General features: G+C 48.0%; 1 protein-coding gene across 1 annotated transcript in view; it reads right to left on the reverse strand.

Annotated features, from left to right (window-relative positions):
• P3H1 (prolyl 3-hydroxylase 1) overlaps positions 1-24,213 on the reverse strand; it is a 355,045-nt gene that overhangs the window by 174,267 nt on the left and 156,565 nt on the right. The window contains exon 8 of the mRNA XM_063942954.1: positions 10,992-11,113. Within this exon, the coding sequence (XP_063799024.1) occupies positions 10,992-11,113 (122 nt within the window). The remainder of the gene's footprint in view (positions 1-10,991; positions 11,114-24,213) is intronic.

Consider the following 24,213-nt stretch of genomic DNA (forward strand, 5'->3'; position numbering starts at 1 on the left):
GCCCCTTCCTCGTCCTCCTTGCCCTCCAGAGTCATGGCGGGCAAAGCGGTTGGGGGGGCTACCTGCTCTCCTTCCACCATCTTCTCCTGTGGTAGAGTCCTCGGACTTATCTACCATTCTCTCCACATTGCGGTCCCTTCCTACTCGCCAGGACCTGCAACAAGACCTTCAATCCATGGAACAACGGATACAGGATTCCATTCAGACCCGTCTCTCTTCCTTGCAGTCCGATATCGCGCAGGTCGCAGATAGAGTAGTAACACTGGAAGATTGCTCTGAGAAGACGGATTCTAAAATTTCTGATCTCCATGATCTCATCTCTCGGCAGTCGTGTTCTCTGGTAGCCATGGGCCGACGACTCGATGACGTGGACAACAGAGGTCGCCGGAATAACCTGCGAATACGAGGCTTACCTGAAGACGTCGCACCCCAAAATGTTGAATCTGCTCTAACCAAAATATTCAATGAAATTTTGGAGGCGGACTCTGACTACCAGATGGTGTTTGACAGAGCACATCGGGCTTTGCGCCCAAGAGGAGCGCCGACGGAACGACCCCGAGACGTTATCTGCAGACTCAACTACTTTCAGGAGAAAAAGGAGATTCTTAGAGCAGCCAGACGGGCACCGGACATTACTTTTGAGGGCCATAGGATACAAATCTTCCCGGACATCTCGTGGTCTACCTTACAACAGAGGCGTATGCTCCGCCCCCTCACAGATGAACTTAAAAGCCGTAACATCAAATTTCGGTGGGGTTTCCCAATATCTATCCAAGTGACCTACAAAGGATCCCTTTATGTTCTGCAGGAATATGATGGCGTTAAGGACTTCTGCTTAGCCCTTGATATCCCGGCCCCGAGTCTCCCTAACTGGCTGGACCCGTTTGAACTTTCATTGGCTCCTCCGCCCCAAATGGAACGGTGGCAGAGAGTCCGTAATCCTAGGAGGCGGCGACGGAATGATACGCCCGGGGAATCTGCATCTGTGCCTGCTGCTACAGTTACCACGGATGGCACGGGGTGACGAGGACGGGCAGGATCTCCGGTTACGATTTACAAAGACACGTGACTATTTGATATACTTATTGTGTATTTGAATATGTTGTTTTCTCTTTAATGATGTCCTGTTATGAGCCAGGGCTGTGGCTCATTCCTGTTTTGCATGTCAGTTATGTATTTTATGTTTATAAGTTGTCTTGCAGGCCAGGATTTCCCGTTGCTCTGTTTTAGAATACTCTTGGTTGCTGCCGCTGGTGAGTCTGTGTAATTGCAGCTTGTTCCCATGTGTTCAGCCTCACCTGGCTGCTAATTGCATCTCGTCAGTTTGGAGTCATGCAACAGGGCAGCTGCATGAAATTATTAATTAGGCCTCTCTGTTATATGCTGGCTCAGTGCAGTTCACAAATGCTGGTGAGATTTCTGGGATTTCAGTCTGCTTGAGTTCTGAGCTTGGTTCCTGCTTGTTCCTGAGCTTCCTGTGTCAGTCCCTGTGTCTATTCCTATGTCTGATCCCGTGTCCTGCCGTGAGGCGTTCCTGTCCTGAGGTCCAGTGCCTTTGCCTGTGCCTGGTCAAGTTTCTGGCTTCTTGGTGTCCACCGGTCTGTCGTTTGGGATTCTGCCTGTCCTCCAGTTCTGAGAGTCTGTGTCAGCAGCATTGGGAGTTCCTGTCCATTTGCCAGTATTCGTACCGGTTCCGTGAGTAGCGGCACTGCAGCGTCCGTCGGCCTAGGCCGCTGTATTCCCTTATTATTTCTGTCACTGGTGTTTTGCAGAGGGTTCTGCTTATGCTGTCACCGCCGGTACACAAAAGTATTGTGTCGGCGTGTGGTCAGCATTTCCTTTGTTGTTCTTTTCCTTTTGGCGGCAAGCCGCACATACTTTGGTTTTAGGTTTGTTAGTAGCCCCTGGCCTTGTTGTTTAGTTAGAGGGCCCCTTGTTATCACCCTGTCTCGGTTCACTCTTTGTCTCTCATTAAGACCTGAGGGGGCATCGAAGTTGGGCAGACATAATCCGCCCTTCAAACGCGGCTGCCATGGGCTCAAGCAACCATAGTCTCGCAAGAGTGTACTGACAGCACGGGCGAGACAACAGAGATAGGGCGCCAGGGGCTATTCCCTTTCCATTCCCCTTTCCCAGCATTACGTCCTGGTGCTCTGGACTCGCTTCATAACATCTCCCTTGTTCTGAGCACCAGGAACCTAACATTATCACCAGCCCAACCACAAAAAAGAAATAAAACTTTTTTTCTTTTTTGGCCCAGTCCAGTGTCCTGTCTAGAATCCGGTGTTTAGAATCCAGTCCTTTCTAGAATTCGGTGTTTAGAATCCAGTCCGTTTAAAAAAAAAAAAAAAAAGTTGTTTTGTTTAGCAAAAATTTAGTCTTGTCTTGTCTAGTTTTAAATCCTCCTATGTCTACTATGCAAGCCCTGCAGGCATCTCTCTCAGCCCTGAACTCTGCTTTCAGTGCTTTGAGACCAGAGCGACTAGAAGTTTTGCAGCAATCATTTAAGCAACTGCAAAACCTTCTGACTAAAATCTTGCTCATCTTGCCAGAAGTCGTTGAAAGTACATCTATCTCTAAAGAGACTCTTGTTCACAGTATGGTGACAAGAGAATCCTCTGGTTTAATTGAAGAGAAAAGGTTTAAAAGTTTTCTGCGGCCCAGGCTCTCAGAAGAGGAGCGTCTGCGTCGCAGAAACTTAAACTTATGCCTATATTGTGGGGGTTTAGGCCACTATCTGCAGACCTGTGAGTTGCGCAAGCCAAAGTGTGGTGACGAGTCTTGCCCTCTGGCCAAGTCGAGTCAGGATACTAGACCTACTCCTGTCTCTACTGTGGCAGAGGTACTTGTCACACAACCCACACTAAAAAGCTCTCTGTCCTATAATTGGGGTCCTTGGGCAAGGGAGCCCCATTATAGATTCAGGAATCAAAAGAGAATGTTTCTCTCCTCTCTTGAGGTTCCTGTTGAAGCAGAGTTGCAGGGTCCTGGAGTGGTGCCCGTTGCCCAGGGTCCTGGAGTGGTGCCCGTTGCCCAGGGTCCTGGAGTGGTGCCCGTTGCCCAGGGTCCTGGAGTGGTGCCCGTTGCCCAGGGTCCTGGAGAGGTGCCCGATGCTCAGGATCTTGGTGCGGTACCCGATGCCCAGAGTGCTGGAGCGGTACCCGATGCCCAGAGTGCTGGAGCGGTACCCGATGCCCAGAGTGCTGGAGCGGTACCCGATGCCCAGAGTGCTGGTGCGGTAGCCGATGCTCTAGCTTATAGAGGGACATCAAATATTATAGCTCAGGTTTCCATACCAGAAGGGGTCTTAGAAGCTGTTACCCCAGGTAGGGACTTGAAGAGCGCAACCCCAGAAAGGGTATCTGAAACCATAGTTCTAGAAGGGAACTCGAGAAGCAAAACCCCAGAAGGGATCTTTGAAGTAATATCCCCAAGTGGGGTCTCAAGAGACGCAGCCTCTAAGAAGGGTCTAGAGGTCGCTTCCCCAGGAAAGAACTTAAGAGGTGTAGCATTAGTGGAGGTGATGAAGGTTATAGCTTCAGCAAAAGTCCCGGAAGTCATAGTCCCGGGAGAAGTTTCGATAATTATCGACTCAGAGAGGGAGGCAGACGGCTCGGTCCCAGTAAAAGAATCCGGAGGCCACTGCCCAAGCAGGGTTCCCGGAGGCCACTGCCCCAGCGGGGTTCCCGAAGGCCACTGCCCCAGCGGGGTTCCCGAAGGCCACTGCCCCAGCGGGGTTCCCGAAGGCCACTGCCCCAGCGGGGTTCCCGAAGGCCACTGCCCCAGCGGTGTTCCCGAAGGCCCCTGCCCCGGGTGGGGTTCAGAAAGTAACTGCCCCGGGTGGGGTTCAGAAAGTCACTGCCCCGGGTGGGGTTCAGAAAGTCACTGCCCCGGGTGGGGTTCAGAGAGTCTCAGCCTCGAGTAAGGTCAATAGTGACCAGGTCCTAGCAAAGCACTCCAGTCAGTCAGATGGGAAGGAAACAGATCCTGACTCTGATGTCTCAACATCCATAATCTTTGATGGGGACTTCGCCCAATTTCTGGCGCTTTACAAACACTATTACATTATTATGTTGTCTAGACCATTTCTGGGCATCACTTCAGAGAACATTGTGCTTTATCTGATTTATTCTTTTAGAGGAGAGCCTTTTGAGTGGGCGACCAGCCTAATGAAAGCTGAAGATCCCATTCTTCAGGATCCCCCAGCATTCAGTGATGCAATTATTAAAAGATATGGTTCCAAAGAAATTGGTTCAGGTTCCTCTAAGTCACCCGTCTTGTCTGCTGAGAGTCCACCAAATATTGTAAACTCGGCACAAGAGTCCCAGCCCGTTGTTTTGACTGCAGGATGTGCTTTTCTGACTACTTCTTCTTCCTCTAATAATAGTACTTTGCCAGAAAGTTCAGCTCCCAAGGATAAGAAACCTGTCTCTGATTTGAACGCAGCCTTGCTGGGTGGTACCATCAGTTCAGACAATGTTTGGGGAATTACCTTGGTCAGACCTAAAGAGCTTTGTAAAAAGAAGAAGAAGAAAAAGAAATAATTTTTGACTCTTGCCTTGATAAAAAAAAAAAAAAAAAAAAAAAAGATTTTTTTTTTTTTCCTTATCTTGTGTCCAGTGGCCACGTCAGGGGGAGGGCACTGTTACAAGCTGTGGTTGCAGCTTGTTTCTGTTTTCGTGTCTGTTAGACCAGTGGGTCAGGTTTTTTTTTTGTATCCCTTGTTTTGGATAGTCTGTATTTTGGGGTCCTTCGACCCCTTCTCAAGGGGGGGGGGTACTGTTATGAGCCAGGGCTGTGGCTCATTCCTGTTTTGCATGTCAGTTATGTATTTTATGTTTATAAGTTGTCTTGCAGGCCAGGATTTCCCATTGCTCTGTTTTAGAATACTCTTGGTTGCTGCCGCTGGTGAGTCTGTGTAATTGCAGCTTGTTCCCATGTGTTCAGCCTCACCTGGCTGCTAATTGCATCTCGTCAGTTTGGAGTCATGCAACAGGGCAGCTGCATGAAATTATTAATTAGGCCTCTCTGTTATATGCTGGCTCAGTGCAGTTCACAGATGCTGGTGATATTTCTGGGTTTTCAGTCTGCTTGAGTTCTGAGCTTGGTTCCTGCTTGTTCCTGAGCTTCCTGTGTCAGTCCCTGTGTCGATTCCTATGTCTGATCCCGTGTCCTGCCGTGAGGCGTTCCTGTCCTGAGGTCCAGTGCCTTTGCCTGTGCCTGGTCAAGTTTCTGGCTTCTTGGTGTCCACCGGTCTGTCGTTTGGGATTCTGCGTGTCCTCCAGTTCTGAGAGTCTGTGTCAGCAGCATTGGGAGTTTCTGTCCGTTTGCCAGTATTCGTACCGGTTCCGTGAGTAGCGGCACTGCCGCGTCCGTCGGCCTAGGCCGCTGTATTCCCTTATTATTTCTGTCACTGGTGTTTTGCAGAGGGTTCTGCTTATGCTGTCACTGCCGGTACACAAAAGTATTGTGTTGGCGTGTGGTCAGCATTTCCTTTGTTGTTCTTTTCCTTTTGGCGGCAAGCCGCACATACTTTGGTTTTAGGTTTGTTAGTAGCCCCTGGCCTTGTTGTTTAGTCAGAGGGCCCCTTGTTATCACCCTGTCTCGGTTCACTCTTTGTCTCTCATTAAGACCTGAGGGGGCATCGAAGTTGGGCAGACATAATCCGCCCTTCAAAACGCGGCTGCCATGGGCTCAAGCAATTATAGTCTCGCAAGAGTGTACTGACAGCACGGGCGAGACAACGGAGATAGGGCGCCAGGGGCTATTCCCTTTCCATTCCCCTTTCCCAGCATTACGTCCTGGTGCTCTGGACTCGCTTCATAACATCTCCCTTGTTCTGAGCACCAGGAACCTAACATGTCCTTTCACTGCAGGTTGAATAGTCTCTGCCGGCGACTATTTCAGTACTTGTTTGCCACTCATGGATGTCTACGTACTGATACCTCCTGCCAAATTATGTACTTTGACTTTTGTTTTCGTTTCCTGGTTTCTAGGTTGTCGCTCTTATAATAGATTGACGTTCCCCCTGTTACGCTGTTTTGCCTTCAAGTACCTAATGCCCTGCTTGGTTTTTGAAGCTTCCTGATTCAGTTTCTTCTTTACTCGAACTGCTCTGTCCACTGAATAATTTTGTTTATCCCTCAATGCTAGTTGTGGTGATGTGTCCCGGTTCCCCCCAGACCCCCCCTTGCTCTGCTATACATTTGTAGATCATGGGCCATTTCTGGTCTCCCATTACTAACGATGCAGAGTATTGCTGTTGTATTGACAGCTGTTTTCTTTATCTTTTATTGTCTCTGTTACTTCCCTCCCGTCCTTCCTCTTGTGTTTTCCTACCCCCCTCCCCTTACTTGGATGAGGTGCTCTGGGCGGCTGCTCTCTCAGTAGGGTTGTGTGGGTGTCACAGCGAGATAGCAATGCTGGTATTCACGAGTATTAGATTACTATGGCTAATTTAAAGTTAATATCATTTAATGTTAAAGGCCTTAACCATCCCCGAGAAGAGATCCCGGCTCCTACACTCTTTGTATACTGACAAAGCGGACGTGGTGTTCCTTCAGGAGACGCACTTTAAAAGAGGTGCCTCTCCGAAGCTGCACTCCCGTCATTTCCCGCAGGGATATTATAATGATTTCTCTGGGGCTAAGGCCAAGGGGGTTGCAATTTTGTTTGCTAAACATATTAGACTACATGACGTATCAGAAATCCCTATTGGAGATGGGAGAGGCCTGATGGTTAAAGCTACTATCGCTGACCAAATTTTTACATTTGTTAACCTTTATCTCCCTAATCAGGGCCAGATCCGTTTTATGAGGGAGGCTTTGGAGCTGATAGAGCAATCTCTGGCGGGGGTATTAGTGATAGGTGGCGACCTTAACTGGGCATTGGAGCCTCTTCTAGATACTTCAACTGGAGCACCTAGATCCTCATTGAATGATGTTAGACGCTTTAAGTCAATTTTACATGATTTTCAGTTAATGGACACCTGGCGCCTGCTCCATCCCAAAGATAGGGACTACACGTTTTATTCTCACCCACACAATTGTTACACCCGTATTGACTATCTCTTTGTGGACCATAACTCCCTCGATTTTCTTGTAGATGCCACAATAGGTCAAATAGTCGGCTCTGACCATGCCCCAACTATTGTTATCCTGTCTTTGCGCCACCCTCCCCAGCGCCAATGGCGTTGGCGCTTTAACAAGCATTTTCTCAGGGATCCAGACTGTCGGGCCCAATTAGAAAGTGCTATTGAGGATTATATAGCTCTTAATATGACTGATGAAGTCTCCCCAGTGACGGTGTGGGAAGCCTATAAATGCGTGATTAGAGGCAAGTGCATCCAACTGTGCTCTCTCCTTAAGAAACAAAAAAATGAATGTCGGGAAGCTCTACTTGCTAAAATTAAAAGACTGGAACTCATTCATAAATCCACACTAACTTCAGACGTGTTAGCGGAGCTGCAGGACGCTTGATCTTCTCTTAATAACTTGCTGAATGAAGGCACCCGTAGGGCATTCCGCTGCTGTCGACACAAGTTCCATAGGTGGGGTAACAAACCCGGGAAACTTCTTGCCCGCGCTCTTCGTGCCCAAAGATCCCTGACACACATTAGGGAGATTAGGGACTCCTCTGGTGTGCCCCATGCTTCTGACGGTAAGATGGCTGAGATCTTTCATGCGTACTATACGAAACTCTATAATTTGGCGTCACAGCGCTCCCATTGTGAGCAGTCATTGCATGGGAAGGCAGTGGAGGATTACCTGGAAGAGATTAAGTTCCCGTCCCTCTCCCCAGCTATAATTGAGGCCCTTGACGACCCTTTTACAGCCGACGAATTGCTGTCTGCTCTGAAGTCCTCCCCGTCTGGTAAAAGCCCGGGCCCCGACGGCTTTCCCATATCTTATTACAAAACATTTCAAGATAAACTTCTCCCTCTCTTGCTCCGCGCTTGCAATTCTGTCTCTCCGCAGGCCCCCTTCTCGAACCAGTCCTTGGGGGCTCATGTCACGGTCATCCCTAAAGACGGAAAAGACCTATCATTACCATCCAGTTATAGACCAATCTCCCTCCTTAATGTTGATATTAAATTGTATGCTAAACTCTTAGCAAACCGCCTGTGTCTGTTGCTGCCGACAGTGATACACCCAGATCAGGTTGGTTTCGTTCGAGGTAGAGAAGCGAGAGACAACACCATAAGAGTGATTGACCTGATAGCCCATGCGAGCTCCGCTAAGGTTCCCATGATGCTTCTCTCCATAGATGCTGAGAAAGCCTTTGACCGCATCGACTGGGTCTTTATGGAAAAGACGTTGCGACGGCTGGGCCTGGGAGAGGTGTTCTTGCAAAAAATCTTGGCGCTATATCGAGCACCCTCGGCGCAAGTGCGGGTAAATGGAATACTTTCTGACCCGATAGCCATCTCTAATGGGACTAGACAGGGATGCCCGCTTTCGCCATTGATATATGTTATCTGAATGGAGGCTCTGGCTAGAGCCATTCGGCAGAACCCTGATGTCACTGGCCTGAGGGTGGGCAGAAACGAACATAAACTTGCATTGTTCGCGGACGACCTTTTGGCGGTCGTTACAAACCCTGCTATATCCCTGTCTGGTCTTATGAAAGAATTTGCACGCTTTGGAGCATTGTCCAATTTCAAGATTAACTATGCTAAATCGACGGCCCTTAGTATCTCTCTCACCACAGACTTAGTCTCGTCCCTAAAGACTGCATTCCCCTTTACCTGGCACCCCTCACACATTAAATACTTAGGCATTCTGATCCCCTCCTCCCTCTCGACCGCAGTCACTCTAAACCACCTTCCTTTATTGCGCAAGCTGCGTAAGGAAATGTCGCAGTGGCTCCAACAGAAGTTTTCCTGGCTAGGCCGTATGAGCATTGTGAAAATTAATATTTTGCCACGTCTGCTATATCTTTTCCAGACTATCCCCTTAAAGCTCCCCCATCAGTTTTTGGTAGATGCACACAAAGCTATTAGCCAATTTGTTTGAGGTGGCAGAAAACCCAGGTTCAAACATTGCTACTTATTCTATAGGAAGGCTCAGGGGGGCCAACAGCTGCCCATGGTTTCGGCATATTATCAGGCTACAATTTTGAATAGGATCCTGGATTGGTCACGATCTGGCGCCGGCTCTAAACAGTGGGTTGACTTGGAGAGACGGTCCTCGGGTCTACATTTACAGGCAGTACCCTGGCTTGGAACCATTGGCTGCTCCTCACATCTGACGGTTGGACCCACCTTGGCTCTGTGGAGAACACTGAGATTTAAAATGGGTATTTCCTCATCAACTTCCCTGCTTCTCCCGCTTCTTGTCAACCCACTGTTTGGACCGGGTATGGGTGGTGGTGTGGCCGCTAGGTGGAGACAGACAGGCTTGACTAGAATAACACATTTGCTCTCTGGGGGGAAGATCAAAGCTTTTAATGACCTTAAGGGAGGGAACGGATATTCCGGAGACTGACTTCTGGTTCTATCTCCAAACTCGCCATTTTATTCTGTCTCACAGGACAGCTGCTGCATTGACTGGTAGTCTTACCCCTTTTGAAGCAATGTGTTCCCAATCCTCTGAACCCTCACATGTTGTATCAGGTATATATAAGATATTGCTACATGGTCGTTTCCCCAGTGATCCCGCTTTCTGCGCGAAATGGGATGCTGATCTTACACCTAGAGGGATACATATTAACTGGAAGAAACACTGTGAAGTTATGTCCCGTTGCTCTACAACAGGCCTGGCCAACCTGTGGCTCTCCAGCTGTTGTAAAACTACAAGTCCCATCATGCTTTGCCACAGTTTTGCTATTAATGAATGCTAAAACCGTGGCAGGGCATGCTGGGATGTGTAGTTTCACAACATCTGGAGAGCCACAGGTTGGCCAGGCCTGCTCTACAAGCTTAGAAGTTATTGAAACACAGTATAAACTGCTTACTAGATGGTATCGCTGTCCCTCCCTTTTGCATAAGTTCTTTCCCTCAGTGTCCCCCTTGTGTTGGAGATGTGGAAAGGAGTGTGGCACCCTTATTCATATATGGTGGGACTGTCCCCTGATCGCTACCTTTTGGGGCCAGGTTATTCAAATCTCCTCCAAGATCCTGGGGTTCCAGGCTCCTACTGGAATTGACTTCTGGTTGCTCTCCCACACTACAATTCCACTAGCAAAGTATAAACACTCCCTTCCCAAACACCTCAATAACGCAGCGAGAGCGGTGGTACCGGTCCACTGGAAGTCTCCGCCCCCCCCCCCCCCCCCCCCCGAATATGGGAATGGTTCCAGCGGATAGAATTTTATTGAACAAAGGAAGATATTTTTCATTCAGTCCTTGACTCACATGCCGATTATGTCGCCACGTGGTTTTCTTGGATGGAATTTAAATCTACCTCTACCTACAAAGACCAGATCCCGCTAGACTCAGCATGATACCGCTTATCTGTGTAGCCACCTCGCTGTACGGAACCCAAACTTATATCTAGTTAAGATTGATTAGCTCGCTCATTCCCCTTCCCTGATTTTATTCCCATTTCCCCCCTCTAACCTTTGTCTTGTTTTTTTTTTTTTTTTTTTGTGTGGATTTTGGATGTTTTATATTTTACTGGTCTATTGACCCATGTGTTTCTACATTGTACGATTTGTTGTACTCTTGGTAATGTCCTTATTTCTTCTGTAAAACCAAAATAAAGAATATATTAAAAAAAAAAAAATGTTATAGTGTGCCACACTAAAGTAGCACAGCCACACCAACCTAGGAGGCACTGTGCCCCAAACTCATTTCTAAAATTGCTAACATCCACTCTGGTTCATATACCTGTAGTTGACCAATGTAAGGCCACACGATAATGGCACGTATACTGAATTATACCAAGGAAATAAAAAAAATTTTATGATAATATATAGAAGGTTGATCTACGTAGCATGTGTTACCCCTTGAAGAAAAGGATAGATGAGAATTGTGGGGCGGGGTGTCTCACCTTCTCTTACAACTTGAGACAAGTCCATTGTTTCCCTGGTCTTCTCTTCCACGAGATTCTCAATCTCTTTCATTAAGTTACCAATTTCCTCAGATATTCTGGCTGCTGTCTCACGTTCCACCCTAGGACAAAAAGATAAATTCAATTATAAAACCCAAGATCATGCTGGCGATTCATTTTTTGTCGTTAATAGAAAACTGCAGAACACTTACTTAATTATCCATTCATTAAATATAAGTAGTTATTGTAGACCTACCAGTCCACAGTATCCACAGGATATAAATTGGGATACGAGGTAGCGTCAGTGGAATGGCACCAACGATCAAAGCATTCTGGGAGGCCAAAAGCAACGGGCCAGTCTCCTATATCCCCACCTCCTGGCTCGGGCAATTCAGTTGTTTTCCGAAGCTCAAGGCAGGAGCATTATAGAGAGCCCTAATCAGGCGAGAAGAACACACACACACACACACACACTTCCATACAAGAAGGAAGAGGTTAGTAAGTATAAGGATCCTCAAATCAGGTGCGTCAGGGTGGGATCCCTGTGGATACTGTGGACTAAGAAGAAAAAAAAAAGTTATCAAAGTTAGGTCTATTATAACTTTTTATTTCTCCTGCGGGTCCACAGGATATACATTGGGTTGTCCCAAAGCAAATTTAGTGGAGTGGACGCTCCTGATTGGACAGGAGAATCCTTCACCCGAATGCAGCTTCCTGAGAGGCAAAGGTAACAGACATAATGTCTAATGAATGTGTTGATGGAAGACCATGTGGCTGCCCTACATATCTGTTCTGCAGAGGCACCACGGCGTGCTGCCCAAGTGGGACCTACCTTACGAGTAGAATGAGCAGAGACATTAGCCGGAACAGGGAGACCTGCTTGAGGATAAGCTTCCAAGATAGCAATCGGAAACCACCTCGCCAGTGTTTGCTTGTCAGCAGGCCATCCTCTCTTGTGGAAGCCATAGAGAACGAAGAGTGTGTCTGTCTTTCTAATGGCACTGGTACGATACACGAAGATCCTTAGAGCCTTGACTACATCTAAAGATGCATCGCCCGCAGAAAGGTCTGGCCCTTAAGCCGGAACTACAATTTCTTTGATAAGGTGGAACTTAGAGTCCACCTTAGGAAGATAACCAGATTTGATTCTGAGAGCCTTTCTATCTGGATGAAATATCAGAGAAGGAGGACAACATAATGCCCCTAAATCTGGTACTCTTCTAGCTGAAGCAATAGCCAGTAAAAAGAGAACCTTAGCTGTCAAACATTTAAGATCCACTTGACTCAGTGGTTCAAATAGGGCAACTTGAAGCGCCTTTGGGACTGAATTTAGATCCCAAGGAGCTGTAGGAGAAACAAAAAGGTTGTAGGTGAAGTACTACTTGGAAAAAATTGTGAACATCATGTAGGTTAGCAATTTTCTTTTGATACCATACAGTCAATGCTGACACCTGCACTCTCAATGAAGCCACACGGAGACCTTTGTCCATTCCTGCCTGAAGGAATGCTAGGACCCTAGAAACTCTAAAAGACCTAGGGTCAAGCTTCCTGCCACCAAACCACTGAATATAAGCATGCCATACTCTGTAATAAATGCGAGCAGAGGACGGTTTCCTTGCTCTACGCATTGTTTGAATTACTTGTGTTAACAAGGACCCTGATACAGTAGATCTGGACATTGAGGCAGTAGAAACGGAGTATCCATGGACAGCCTCTGCAGATCTGTGTACCAATGTCTTCTGGGCCATGCCGGAGCTATTGGTGTCACGGCGCCCTTTCCTTGTTTGACCTTTCGAATCAGGGCGATTGGTGGAAACACATAGGCCAGATGAAAGTTCCATCTCACTGACAGAGCATCCACAAAGCGCTTTGGGATCCTTTGTCCTTGACCCATATGCGGGAACTGTTGTTCTGAGGAGAAGCCATGAAGTCTATCTCCGGCAGCCCCCACTTGTTGACCAGAATCTGGAAGACCTCTGGGTGTAAAGACCATTCGTTTGCATGAATGGCATGTCGACTGAGAAAATCCGCTTCCCAACTTAGGACTCCAGGAACGTACACTGCGGACAAGGCCGGATGATGAAATTCTGCCCACCTTAACGTGTGGCTTACCTCCTTCATTGCCTTTGGGCTGCGAATTCCTCCCTGATGATTGATGTACCCTACTGCCATTGCATTGTCCGAGCGAATCTGAACCGGTTTTCCTTGAAGTATGTCCTTTGCCTGAGTGCCATATAAACAGCCCAAAGTTCCAATATATTTATCGGCAGGCAACTTTCTTCCTTGGTCCACTGCCCCTGGAAGCAGAACTTTTCTGACACAGCTCCTCAGCCCTGAAGACTGGCGTCTGTTGTCAGAACCTCCCACTCTGAGGTCAAAAAGGGTCGCCATTTGTACAAATGGGATATCTGTAGCCACCAGGCTAACGACCTCCGTACTTCCTGAGGAAGGACCATATTCTCAGTATTTATCGTCTGATGTAGTCCACTGCATCTGGAAAGAATCAGACGTTAAAGGGGCCTTGAGTGGAATTCAGCATATTCCACCATGTCGAATGTTGACACCATAGATCCCATCACTCGCATTGTGCATGAATGTGTGTAGTAACTCCTAAATCCTTGTCTGTATTGTGGATATTTTGTTCAGAGGTAGAAAAACTTTCTAAAGCCTGGAATCCAATACCGCCCCCAGGTCTGTCATGCGTTGTGACGGAATCCAGGTTGACTTCGCCCAATTTATGAGCCAGCCATGGCTTTGTAAACAGGCTATTGTCACATTGCAGATGGAGAGAGAGTTTCCTAGGATTGAGCCAGGATTAACAGGTCGTCCAGGTATGGGAAAATTCTTATCCCCTGATGACGGAGATAAGCCGCCATCACCAACATAGTAACATAGTATTTGAGGTTGAATAGAGGCAAATTGCCCATCGTGTTCAACCTGTTTTAAGTTGTGATGATTCTACATACTTGATAAATAATGTTTTATGACTAGTTAGCTACTATAACTCATGGTACCCCCGGATTGACCACGTTGATATTTTAAGTATTATAACCTTGGATAGCTTTTTTCATTCAGAAATGTATCCATTCCTTTTTTAAATCCAATTACAGAGTCCGCCATTACCACCTTCCCTGGCATGAAATTATACATTCTGATTGCCCTAACAGTGAAGAACCCTTTCCTCCGTTGCGTTCGGAACTTTCTCTCCTCCAGCCGCAGCGAGTGCCCACGTGTCCTAAACGGTGTTCTTTTATTAAATAATTCCTCTGATAACTCTTTGTGATGTCCCGTTACATATTTGAAGAGATTAATATCTCCTCGTAGGCGCCTCTTTTCTAGTGTATACATATTCAGCCTAGTAAGTCTTTCCTTATAGTCCAGTCCTTCTAGGCCTTTAGTCAATTTAGTAGCTCGCCTTTGAACACTTTCGAGTTCACTGATGTCTTTTTTATACAATGGTGCCCGAAATGAACACAATATTCCAGGTGCGGACGTACCAATGCCTTATACAGTGGCATGATTACATCCGAGTCTCTTGTCTCAATTCCCCTTTTTATGCACGCTAGCACCTTACTTGTTTTGACATCGTGTACGGTTATTAAGCCTATTATCAATGAATACCCCCAAATATTTTTCCAACTCTGTTTCCCCTAGGCGTTTCCCATTTAATATGTAGGATGCAAGTTTGTTTTTAGTCCCAAAATGCATAACCTTGCATTTGTCTGTATTGAACCTCATTTTCCATTTAGACGCCCAGAGTTCACGTTCAGATAGATCATTCTGCAAGGACTCCACATCCAATTCTGAATTAATTACGTTACACAGTTTAGTATCATCTGCAAAGATTGACACTGTGCTTTCCAGGCCTATTTCTAGGTCATTGATAAATATGTTGAACAGTAGTGGTCAGAGTACGGACCCTTGTGGTATTCCGCTAACTACTGGGGACCAGGTTGAGGACTTCCCGTAGACCACTACTCGCTGTACCCTGCTATCCAACCAGCTGCTTATCCATGTGCAAATAGTTTTTCCTAGGCCAATCTCTTTTAATATGATCATCAGTCTCCTGTGAGGAAATGTATCGAAGGCTTTTGCAAAATCTAGGAAGACCACATCCACTGCTTTTCCTTGATCAAGATTATTGCTCACTTCCTCGTAGAAGCTAATTAGGTTAGTCTGACATGACCTGTCCCTCACAAACCCATGCTGGTTCTTACTAATAATCCTAGCGTACTGTAAATACTCCTGTATGACGTCCCTTAGAATTCCTTCCAATATTTTCCCCACTATAGATGTTAAACTAACTAGTCTGTAGTTTCCCGGAAGATTTTTGGATCCCATTTTAAATAATGGCACTACCTCAGCTATAAGCCAATCCTTCGGTACCATGCCTGATCAAATTGAACTATTGAAAATAAATTATAGGGGTCGTGCTAGTTGTGAACTAAGCTCCATAAGGACCCTCGGGTGAAGTCCATCAGGACCAGGTGATTTATTAATCTTAATTTTGCTTAGTCTTTCCCAGACTACATAATTTTGGCAAACACTCTTAGAGCTGTAGCCAGCCCAAATGGTAGGGCCTGAAACTGAAAGTGTTGCCTGAGGATAACAAACCTGAGATAGCACTGATGGGACGGTGCTATAGGTACATGCAGGTAAGCATCCTGGATATCTGGGGATACCATAAAATCTCCCGGCTCCGTGGCCAAGACAATGGTACATAAAGTCTCCATATGAAAATGAGGCACCCAAATGTATTTGTTCAGAGTTTTGAGATTGAGAATGGGCCGGTATGACCCATTCAGTTTCTGTACTAGAAACAGGTTGGAATAGAAACTGTCCCTGTTGTGCAGGATCACTCCTGATTGTAGCAACTTCTGAACTGCCTCTTGTAAAGCTATGGACTTCGTTTCCACTGAAAATGGGCTGGTACAAAAAAATAAGATTTTACTCACCGGTAAATCTATTTCTCGTAGTCCGTAGTGGATGCTGGGAACTCCGTAAGGACCATGGGGAATAGCGGCTCCGCAGGAGACTGGGCACAACTAAAGAAAGCTTTAGGACTACCTGGTGTGCACTGGCTCCTCCCTCTATGACCCTCCTCCAGACCTCAGTTAGGATACTGTGCCCGGAAGAGCTGACACAATAAGGAAAGGATTTTGAATCCCGGGTAAGACTCATACCAGCCACACCAATCACACCGTATAACTCGTGATACTATACCCAGTTAACAGTATGAAATATAACTGAGCCTCTCAACAGATGGCTCAACAATAACCCTTTAGTGAAACAATAACTATATACAAGTATTGCAGACAATCCGCACTTGGGACGGGCGCCCAGCATCCACTACGGACTACGAGAAATAGATTTACCGGTGAGTAAAATCTTATTTTCTCTGACGTCCTAGTGGATGCTGGGAACTCCGTAAGGACCATGGGGATTATACCAAAGCTCTCAAATGGGCGGGAGAGTGCGGATGACTCTGCAGCACCGAATGAGCGAACTCTAGGTCCTCCTCAGCCAGGGTATCAAACTTGTAGAATTTAGCAAATGTGTTTGACCCCGACCAAGTAGCTGCACGGCAAAGTTGTAAAGCCGAGACTCCTCGGGCAGCCGCCCAAGAAGAGCCCACCTTCCTCGTGGAATGGGCTTTTACAGAATTAGGATGCGGCAGTCCAGCCGCAGAATGTGCAAGTTGAATCGTGCTACAGATCCAGCGAGCAATAGTCTGCTTTGAAGCAGGCGCACCCAACTTGTTAGGCGCATGCAGGATAAATAGCGAGTCAGTCTTTCTGACTCCAGCTGTCCTGGAAACATAGATTTTTAGGGCCTGGACTACATACAGCAACTTGGAGTCCTCCAAGTCACGAGTAGCCGCAGGCACCACAATAGGTTGGTTCAAATGAAACGCTGAAACCACCTTTGGGAGAAATTGGGGACGAGTCCTCAATTCCGCCCTATCCATATGGAAAATCAGATAAGGGCTTTTACAAGACAAAGCCGCCAATTCTGACACACGCCTGGCTGAAGCCAAGGCAAACAGCATGACCACTTTCCACGTGAGATATTTTAGTTCCACGGTTTTAAGTGGTTCAAACCAATGCGACTTTAGGAAATCCAACACCACGTTGAGATCCCAAGGTGCCACTGGGGGCACAAAAGGGGGCTGAATATGCAGCACTCCCTTAACAAACGTCTGAACTTCAGGTAGTGAAGCCAGTTCTTTTTGGAAGAAAATCGATAGAGCCGAAATCTGGACCTTAATGGAGCCCAATTTTAGGCCCATAGTCACCCCTGACTGTAGGAAGTGCAGAAATCGACCTAGCTGAAATTCCTCCGTTGGGGCCTTCCTGGCCTCACACCACGCAACATATTTCCGCCATATGCGGTGATAATGGTTTGCGGTCACTTCTTTCCTAGCTTTAATAAGCGTAGGGATAACTTCCTCCGGAATGCCCTTTTCCTTCAGGATCCGGCGTTCAACCGCCATGCCGTCAAACGCAGCCGCGGTAAGTCTTGGAACAGACAGGGCCCCTGCTGCAGCAGGTCCTGTCTGAGCGGCAGAGGCCATGGGTCCTCTGAGATAATTTTTTGAAGTTCTGGGTACCAAGCTCTTCTTGGCTAATCCGGAACAATGAGTATAGTTCTTACTCCTCTCCTTCTTATTAGTCTCAGTACCTTGGGTATGAGAGGCAGAGGAGGGAACACATACACCGACCGGTAAACCCACGGTGTTACCAGAGCGTCCACAGCTATCGCCTGAGGGTCCCATGACCTGGCGCAATATCTTTTTAGCTTTTTGTTGAGGCGGGACGCCATCATGTCCACCTGTGGCCTTTCCCACCGGTGTACAATCATTTGGAAGACTTCTGGATGAAGTCCCCACTCTCCCGGGTGGAGGTCCTGTCTGCTGAGAAAGTCTGCTTCCCAGTTGTCCACTCCGGGAATGAACACTGCTGACAGTGCTAACACATGATTTTCCGCCCATCGGAGAATCCTTGTGGCTTCTGCCATTGCCATCCTGCTTCTTGTGCCGCCCTGTCGGTTTACATGGGTGACCGCCGTGATGTTGTCTGACTGGATCAGCACCGGCTGGTGTTGAAGCAGGGGTTTTGCCTGACTTAGGGCATTGTAAATGGCCCTTAGTTCCAGAATATTTATGTGTAGGGAAGTCTCCTGACTTGTCCATAGTCCCTGGAAGTTTCTTCCCTGTGTGACTGCCCCCCAACCTCGGAGGCTGGCATCCGTGGTCACCAGGACCCAGTCCTGTATGCCGAATCTGCGGCCCTCTAGAAGATGAGCACTCTGCAGCCACCACAACAGCGACACCCTGGTCCTTGGAGACAGGGTTATCAGCCGATGCATCTGAAGATGCGATCCGGACCACTTGTCCAACAGATCCCACTGAAAGATCCTTGCATGGAACCTTCCGAATGGAATTGCTTCGTAAGAAGCCACCATCTATCCCAGGACTCGCGTGCAGTGGTGCACCGACACCTGTTTTGGTTTTAGGAGGTCTCTGACTAGAGATGACAACTCCTTTGCCTTCTCCTCCGGGAGAAATACTTTTTTCTGTTCTGTGTCCAGAACCATCCCCAGGAACAGTAGACGCGTTGTAGGAACCAGCTGCGACTTTGGAATATTCAGGATCCAGCCGTGCTGTTGAAGCACTTCCCGAGCTAGTGCTACACCGATCAACAACTGTTCCCTGGACCTCGCCTTTATAAGGAGATCGTCCAAGTACGGGATAATTAAAGCTCCCTTTCTCCGAAGGAGTATCATCATTTCGGCCATTACCTTGGTAAATACCCTCGGTGCCGTGGACAGACCAAACGGCAACGTCTGGAATTGGTAATGACAGTCCTGTACCACAAATCTGAGGTACTCCTGGTGAGGAGGGTAAATGGGGACATGCAGGTAAGCATCCTTGATGTCCAGTGATACCATGGAATCCCCCTCGTCCAGGCTTGCAATCACCGCCCTTAGCGATTCCATCTTGAACTTGAACCTTCTTATATAAGTGTTCAAGGATTTTAAATTTAAAATGGGTCTCACCGAACCGTCCGGTTTCGGTACCACAAACATTGTGGAATAGTAACCCTGTCCTTGTTGAAGGAGGGGTACCTTGATTATCACCTGCTGAGAATACAGCTTGTGAATCGCCTCCAGCACTGCCTCCCTGTCCGGGGGAGCTGTCGGCAAGGCAGATTTGAGGAAACGGCGAGGGGGAGACGTCTCGAATTCCAGCTTGTACCCCTGAGATACTACTTGTAGAATCCAGGGATCCACCCGTGAGCGAGCCCACTGGTCGCTGAAGTTCTTGAGACGGGCCCCCGCCGTACCTGGCTCCGCCTGTGGAGCCCCAGCGTCATGCGGTGGACTTAGAGGAAGCAGGGGAGGACTTTTGTTCCTGGGAACTGGCTGTATGTTGCAGCTTTTTCCCTCTACCTCTGCCTCTGGGCAGAAAGGACGCGCCTCTAACCCGCTTGCCTTTCTGGGGCCGAAAGGACTGTACCTGATAATACGGTGCTTTCTTTGGCTGTGAGGGAACATGGGGTAAAAATGCTGACTTCCCAGCTGTCGCTGTGGAAACGAGGTCCGAGAGACCATCCCCAAACAACTCCTCACCCTTGTAAGGCAATACTTCCATGTGCCTTTTAGAATCTGCATCTCCTGTCCACTGCAGAGTCCACAATCCTCTCCTGGCAGAAATGGACATTGCGTTTATTTTAGATGCCAGCCGGCAAATATCCCTCTGTGCATCTCTCATGTACAAGACAGCGTCTTTAATATGCTCTACGGTTAGCAATATAGTGTCCCTGTCTAGGGTATCAATGTTTTCTGACAGGGAATCTGACCACGCAGCTGCAGCACTGCACATCCATGCTGAAGCAATAGCCGGTCTCAGTATAATACCTGAGTGTGTATATACAGACTTCAGGATAGCCTCCTGCTTTCTATCTGCAGGCTCATTTAGGGCGGCCGTGTCCGGAGACGGTAGTGCCACCTTTTTTGACAGACGTGTGAGCGCCTTATCCACCCTAGGGGATGTCTCCCAACGTGACCTGTCCTCTGGCGGGAAAGGGTACGCCATTAGTAACTTTTTAGAAATTACCAGTTTCTTATCGGGGGAAGCCCACGCTTCTTCACACACTTCATTTAATTCATCAGATGGGGGAAAAACCACTGGTAGTTTTTTCTCCCCAAACATAATACCCTTTTTTGTGGTACCTGGGGTAATATCAGAAATATGCAACACATTTTTCATTGCCGTAATCATGTAACGGGTGGCTCTATTGGAATGTACACTAGTCTCATCATCGTCGACACTGGAGTCAGTATCCGTGTCGACATCTGTGTCTGCCATCTGAGGTAGCGGGCATTTTAGAGCCCCTGATGGCTTTAGAGACGTCTGGGCAGGCACAGGCTGAGAAGCCGGCTGTCCCACATCTGCTATGTCGTCAAACCTTTTATGTAAGGAGTCGACACTGTCGCGTAATTCCTTCCCCATAACCATCCACTCAGGTGTCGACCCCGCAGGGGGTGACATCACATTTATCGGCACCTGCTCCGCCTCCACATAAGCCTCCTCATCAAACATGTCGACACAGCCGTACCGACACGCCGCACACACACAGGGAATGCTCTGACTGAGGACAGGACCCCACAAAGCCCTTTGGGGAGACAGAGAGAGTATGCCAGCACACACCAACAGCGCTATATAACACAGGGATTAACACTATAGCTGAGTGAATTTTCCCAATAGCTGCTTGTATACACAATATTGCGCCTAAATTTAGTGCCCCCCCCCCCCTCTCTTTTTTACCCTATGTAGTCTGGAAACTGCAGGGGAGAGCCTGGGAGCGATCCTTCCAGCGGAGCTGTGAGGGAAAATGGCGCCAGTGTGCTGAGGGAGATAGCCCCGCCCCTTTTTTGGCGGACTTCTCCCGCTTTTTTCTATGTATATCTGGCAGGGGTATTTTACACATATATAGTCTCTATGACTATATTATGTGTTATTTGCCAGCCAAGGTACTCAATATTGCAGCCCAGGGCGCACCCCCCCCCAGCGCCCTGCACCCATCAGTGACCGGAGTGTGAGGTGTGCATGGGAAGCAATGGCGCACAGCTGCAGTGCTGTGCGCTACCTTGATGAAGACCGAAGTCTTCTGCCGCCGATTTCCAGGACCCTCTTCTTGCTTCTGGCTCTGTAAGGGGGACGGCGGCGCGGCTCCGGGACCGGACGACCAAGGCTGGGCCTGTGTTCGATCCCTCTGGAGCTAATGGTGTCCAGTAGCCTAGAAGCCCAAGCTAGCTGCAAGCAGGTAGGTTCGCTTCTCTCCCCTTAGTCCCTCGTAGCAGTGAGTCTGTTGCCAGCAGATCTCACTGAAAATAAAAAACCTAAAATAAACTTTCTTTTTCTAAGAGCTCAGGAGAGCCCCTAGTGTGCATCCAGCTCAGCCGGGCACAAAATTCTAACTGAGGTCTGGAGGAGGGTCATAGAGGGAGGAGCCAGTGCACACCAGGTAGTCCTAAAGCTTTCTTTAGTTGTGCCCAGTCTCCTGCGGAGCCGCTATTCCCCATGGTCCTTACGGAGTTCCCAGCATCCACTAGGACGTCAGAGAAAAAATAAGAATTTACTTACCGATAATTCTATTTCTCGGAGTCCGTAGTGGATGCTGGGGTTCCTGAAAGGACCATGGGGAATAGCGGCTCCGCAGGAGACAGGGCACAAAAAAGTAAAGCTTTACTAGGTCAGGTGGTGTGCACTGGCTCCTCCCCCTATGACCCTCCTCCAGACTCCAGTTAGGTACTGTGCCCGGACGAGCATACACAATAAGGGAGGCATTTTGAATCCCGGGTAAGACTCATACCAGCCACACCAATCACACCGTACAACTTGTGATCTAAACCCAGTTAACAGTATGATAACAGAAAGGGCCTCTTAAAGATGGCTCCTTAACAATAACCCGAATTAGTTAACAATAACTATGTACAAGTATTGCAGATAATCCGCACTTGGGATGGGCGCCCAGCATCCACTACGGACTCCGAGAAATAGAATTATCGGTAAGTAAATTCTTATTTTCTCTATCGTCCTAAGTGGATGCTGGGGTTCCTGAAAGGACCATGGGGATTATACCAAAGCTCCCAAACGGGCGGGAGAGTGCGGATGACTCTGCAGCACCGAATGAGAGAACTCCAGGTCCTCCTTTGCCAGGGTATCAAATTTGTAAAATTTTACAAACGTGTTCTCCCCCGACCACGTAGCTGCTCGGCAGAGTTGTAATGCCGAGACCCCTCGGGCAGCCGCCCAAGATGAGCCCACCTTCCTTGTGGAGTGGGCTTTTACAGTTTTAGGCTGTGGCAGGCCTGCCACAGAATGTGCAAGTTGAATTGTGTTACAAATCCAACGAGCAATCGACTGCTTAGAAGCAGGTGCGCCCAACTTGTTGGGTGCATACAATATAAACAGCGAGTCAGATTTTCTGACTCCAGCCGTCCTTGAAATGTATATTTTTAAGGCTCTGACAACGTCCAACAACTTGGAGTCCTCCAAGTCGCTAGTGGCCGCAGGCACCACAATAGGTTGGTTCAGATGAAATGCTGATACCACTTTAGGGAGAAAATGCGGACGAGTCCGCAGTTCTGCCCTATCCGAATGGAAGATTAGATAAGGACTTTTATAAGATAAAGCCGCCAATTCAGATACTCTCCTGGCAGAGGCCAGGGCTAGTAACATAGTCACTTTCAATGTGAGATATTTCAAATCCACCTTTTTCAATGGTTCAAACCAATGGGATTTGAGGAAATCTAAAACTACATTTAGATCCCACGGTGCCACCGGAGGCACCACAGGAGGCTGTATATGCAGTACTCCCTTGACAAAAGTCTGGACCTCAGGGACAGAGGCCAATTCTTTTTGGAAGAATATTGACAGGGCCGAAATTTGAACCTTAATGGATCCCAATTTGAGACCCATAGATAATCCTGATTGCAGGAAATGTAGGAAACGACCCAGTTGGAATTCCTCCGTCGGAACACTCCGATCCTCGCACCACGCTACATATTTTCGCCAAATGCGGTGATAATGTTTCACGGTGACTTCCTTCCGTGCCTTAATCAAGGTAGGAATGACTTCTTCTGGAATGCCTTTCCCTTTTAGGATCTGGCGTTCAACCGCCATGCCGTCAAACGCAGCCGCGGTAAGTCTTGAAAAAGACAGGGACCCTGCTGTAGCAGGTCCCTTCTCAGAGGTAGAGGCCACGGTTCGTCCGTGAGCATCTCTTGAAGTTCCGGATACCAAGTCCTTCTCGGCCAATCCGGAACCACTAGTATTGTTCTTACTCTTCTTTGCCGTATGATCTTCAATACCTTTGGTATGAGCGGCAGAGGAGGAAACACATACACTGACTGGTACACCCAAAGAGTTACCAGTGCGTCCACAGCTATTGCCTGTGGATCTCTTGACCTGGCGCAATATTTGTCCAGTTTCTTGTTGAGGCGAGACGCCATCATGTCTACAATTGGTCTTTCCCAACGGTCTATTAACATGTTGAAGACTTCTGGATGTAGACCCCACTCTCCCGGATGAAGATCGTGTCTGCTGAGGAAGTCTGCTTCCCAGTTGTCCACGCCCGGGATGAACACTGCTGACAGTGCTATCACGTGATTCTCCGCCCAGCGAAGAATCTTGGCAGCTTCTGCCATTGCACTCCTGCTTCTTGTGCCGCCCTGCCTGTTTACATGGGCGACCGCCGTGATGTTGTCCGACTGAATCAACACCGGCTTTCCTTTCAGGAGAAGTTCCGCCTGGCTTAGAGCATTGTAGATTGCTCTTAGTTCCAGAATGTTTATGTGAAGAGACTTTTCCAGACTCGTCCATACTCCCTGGAAGTTTCTTCCTTGTGTGACTGCTCCCCAGCCTCTCAGGCTGGCGTCCGTGGTCACCAGGATCCAATCCTGAATGCCGAATCTGCGGCCTTCTAATAGGTGAGCCTTCTGCAACCACCACAGAAGTGACACCCTTGTCTTTGGTGACAGGGTTATTCGCAGGTGCATCTGCAGATGCGACCCTGACCATTTGTCCAACAGATCCCTTTGGAATATTCTTGCATGGAATCTGCCGAATGGAATTGCTTCGTAAGAAGCCACCATTTTTCCCAGGACTCTTGTGCATTGATGTACTGACACCTTTCCTGGTTTTAGGAGGTTCCTG

Source organism: Pseudophryne corroboree, chromosome 10 (genome assembly GCF_028390025.1).
Source record: "Pseudophryne corroboree isolate aPseCor3 chromosome 10, aPseCor3.hap2, whole genome shotgun sequence".
NCBI lineage: Eukaryota > Metazoa > Chordata > Amphibia > Anura > Myobatrachidae > Pseudophryne > Pseudophryne corroboree.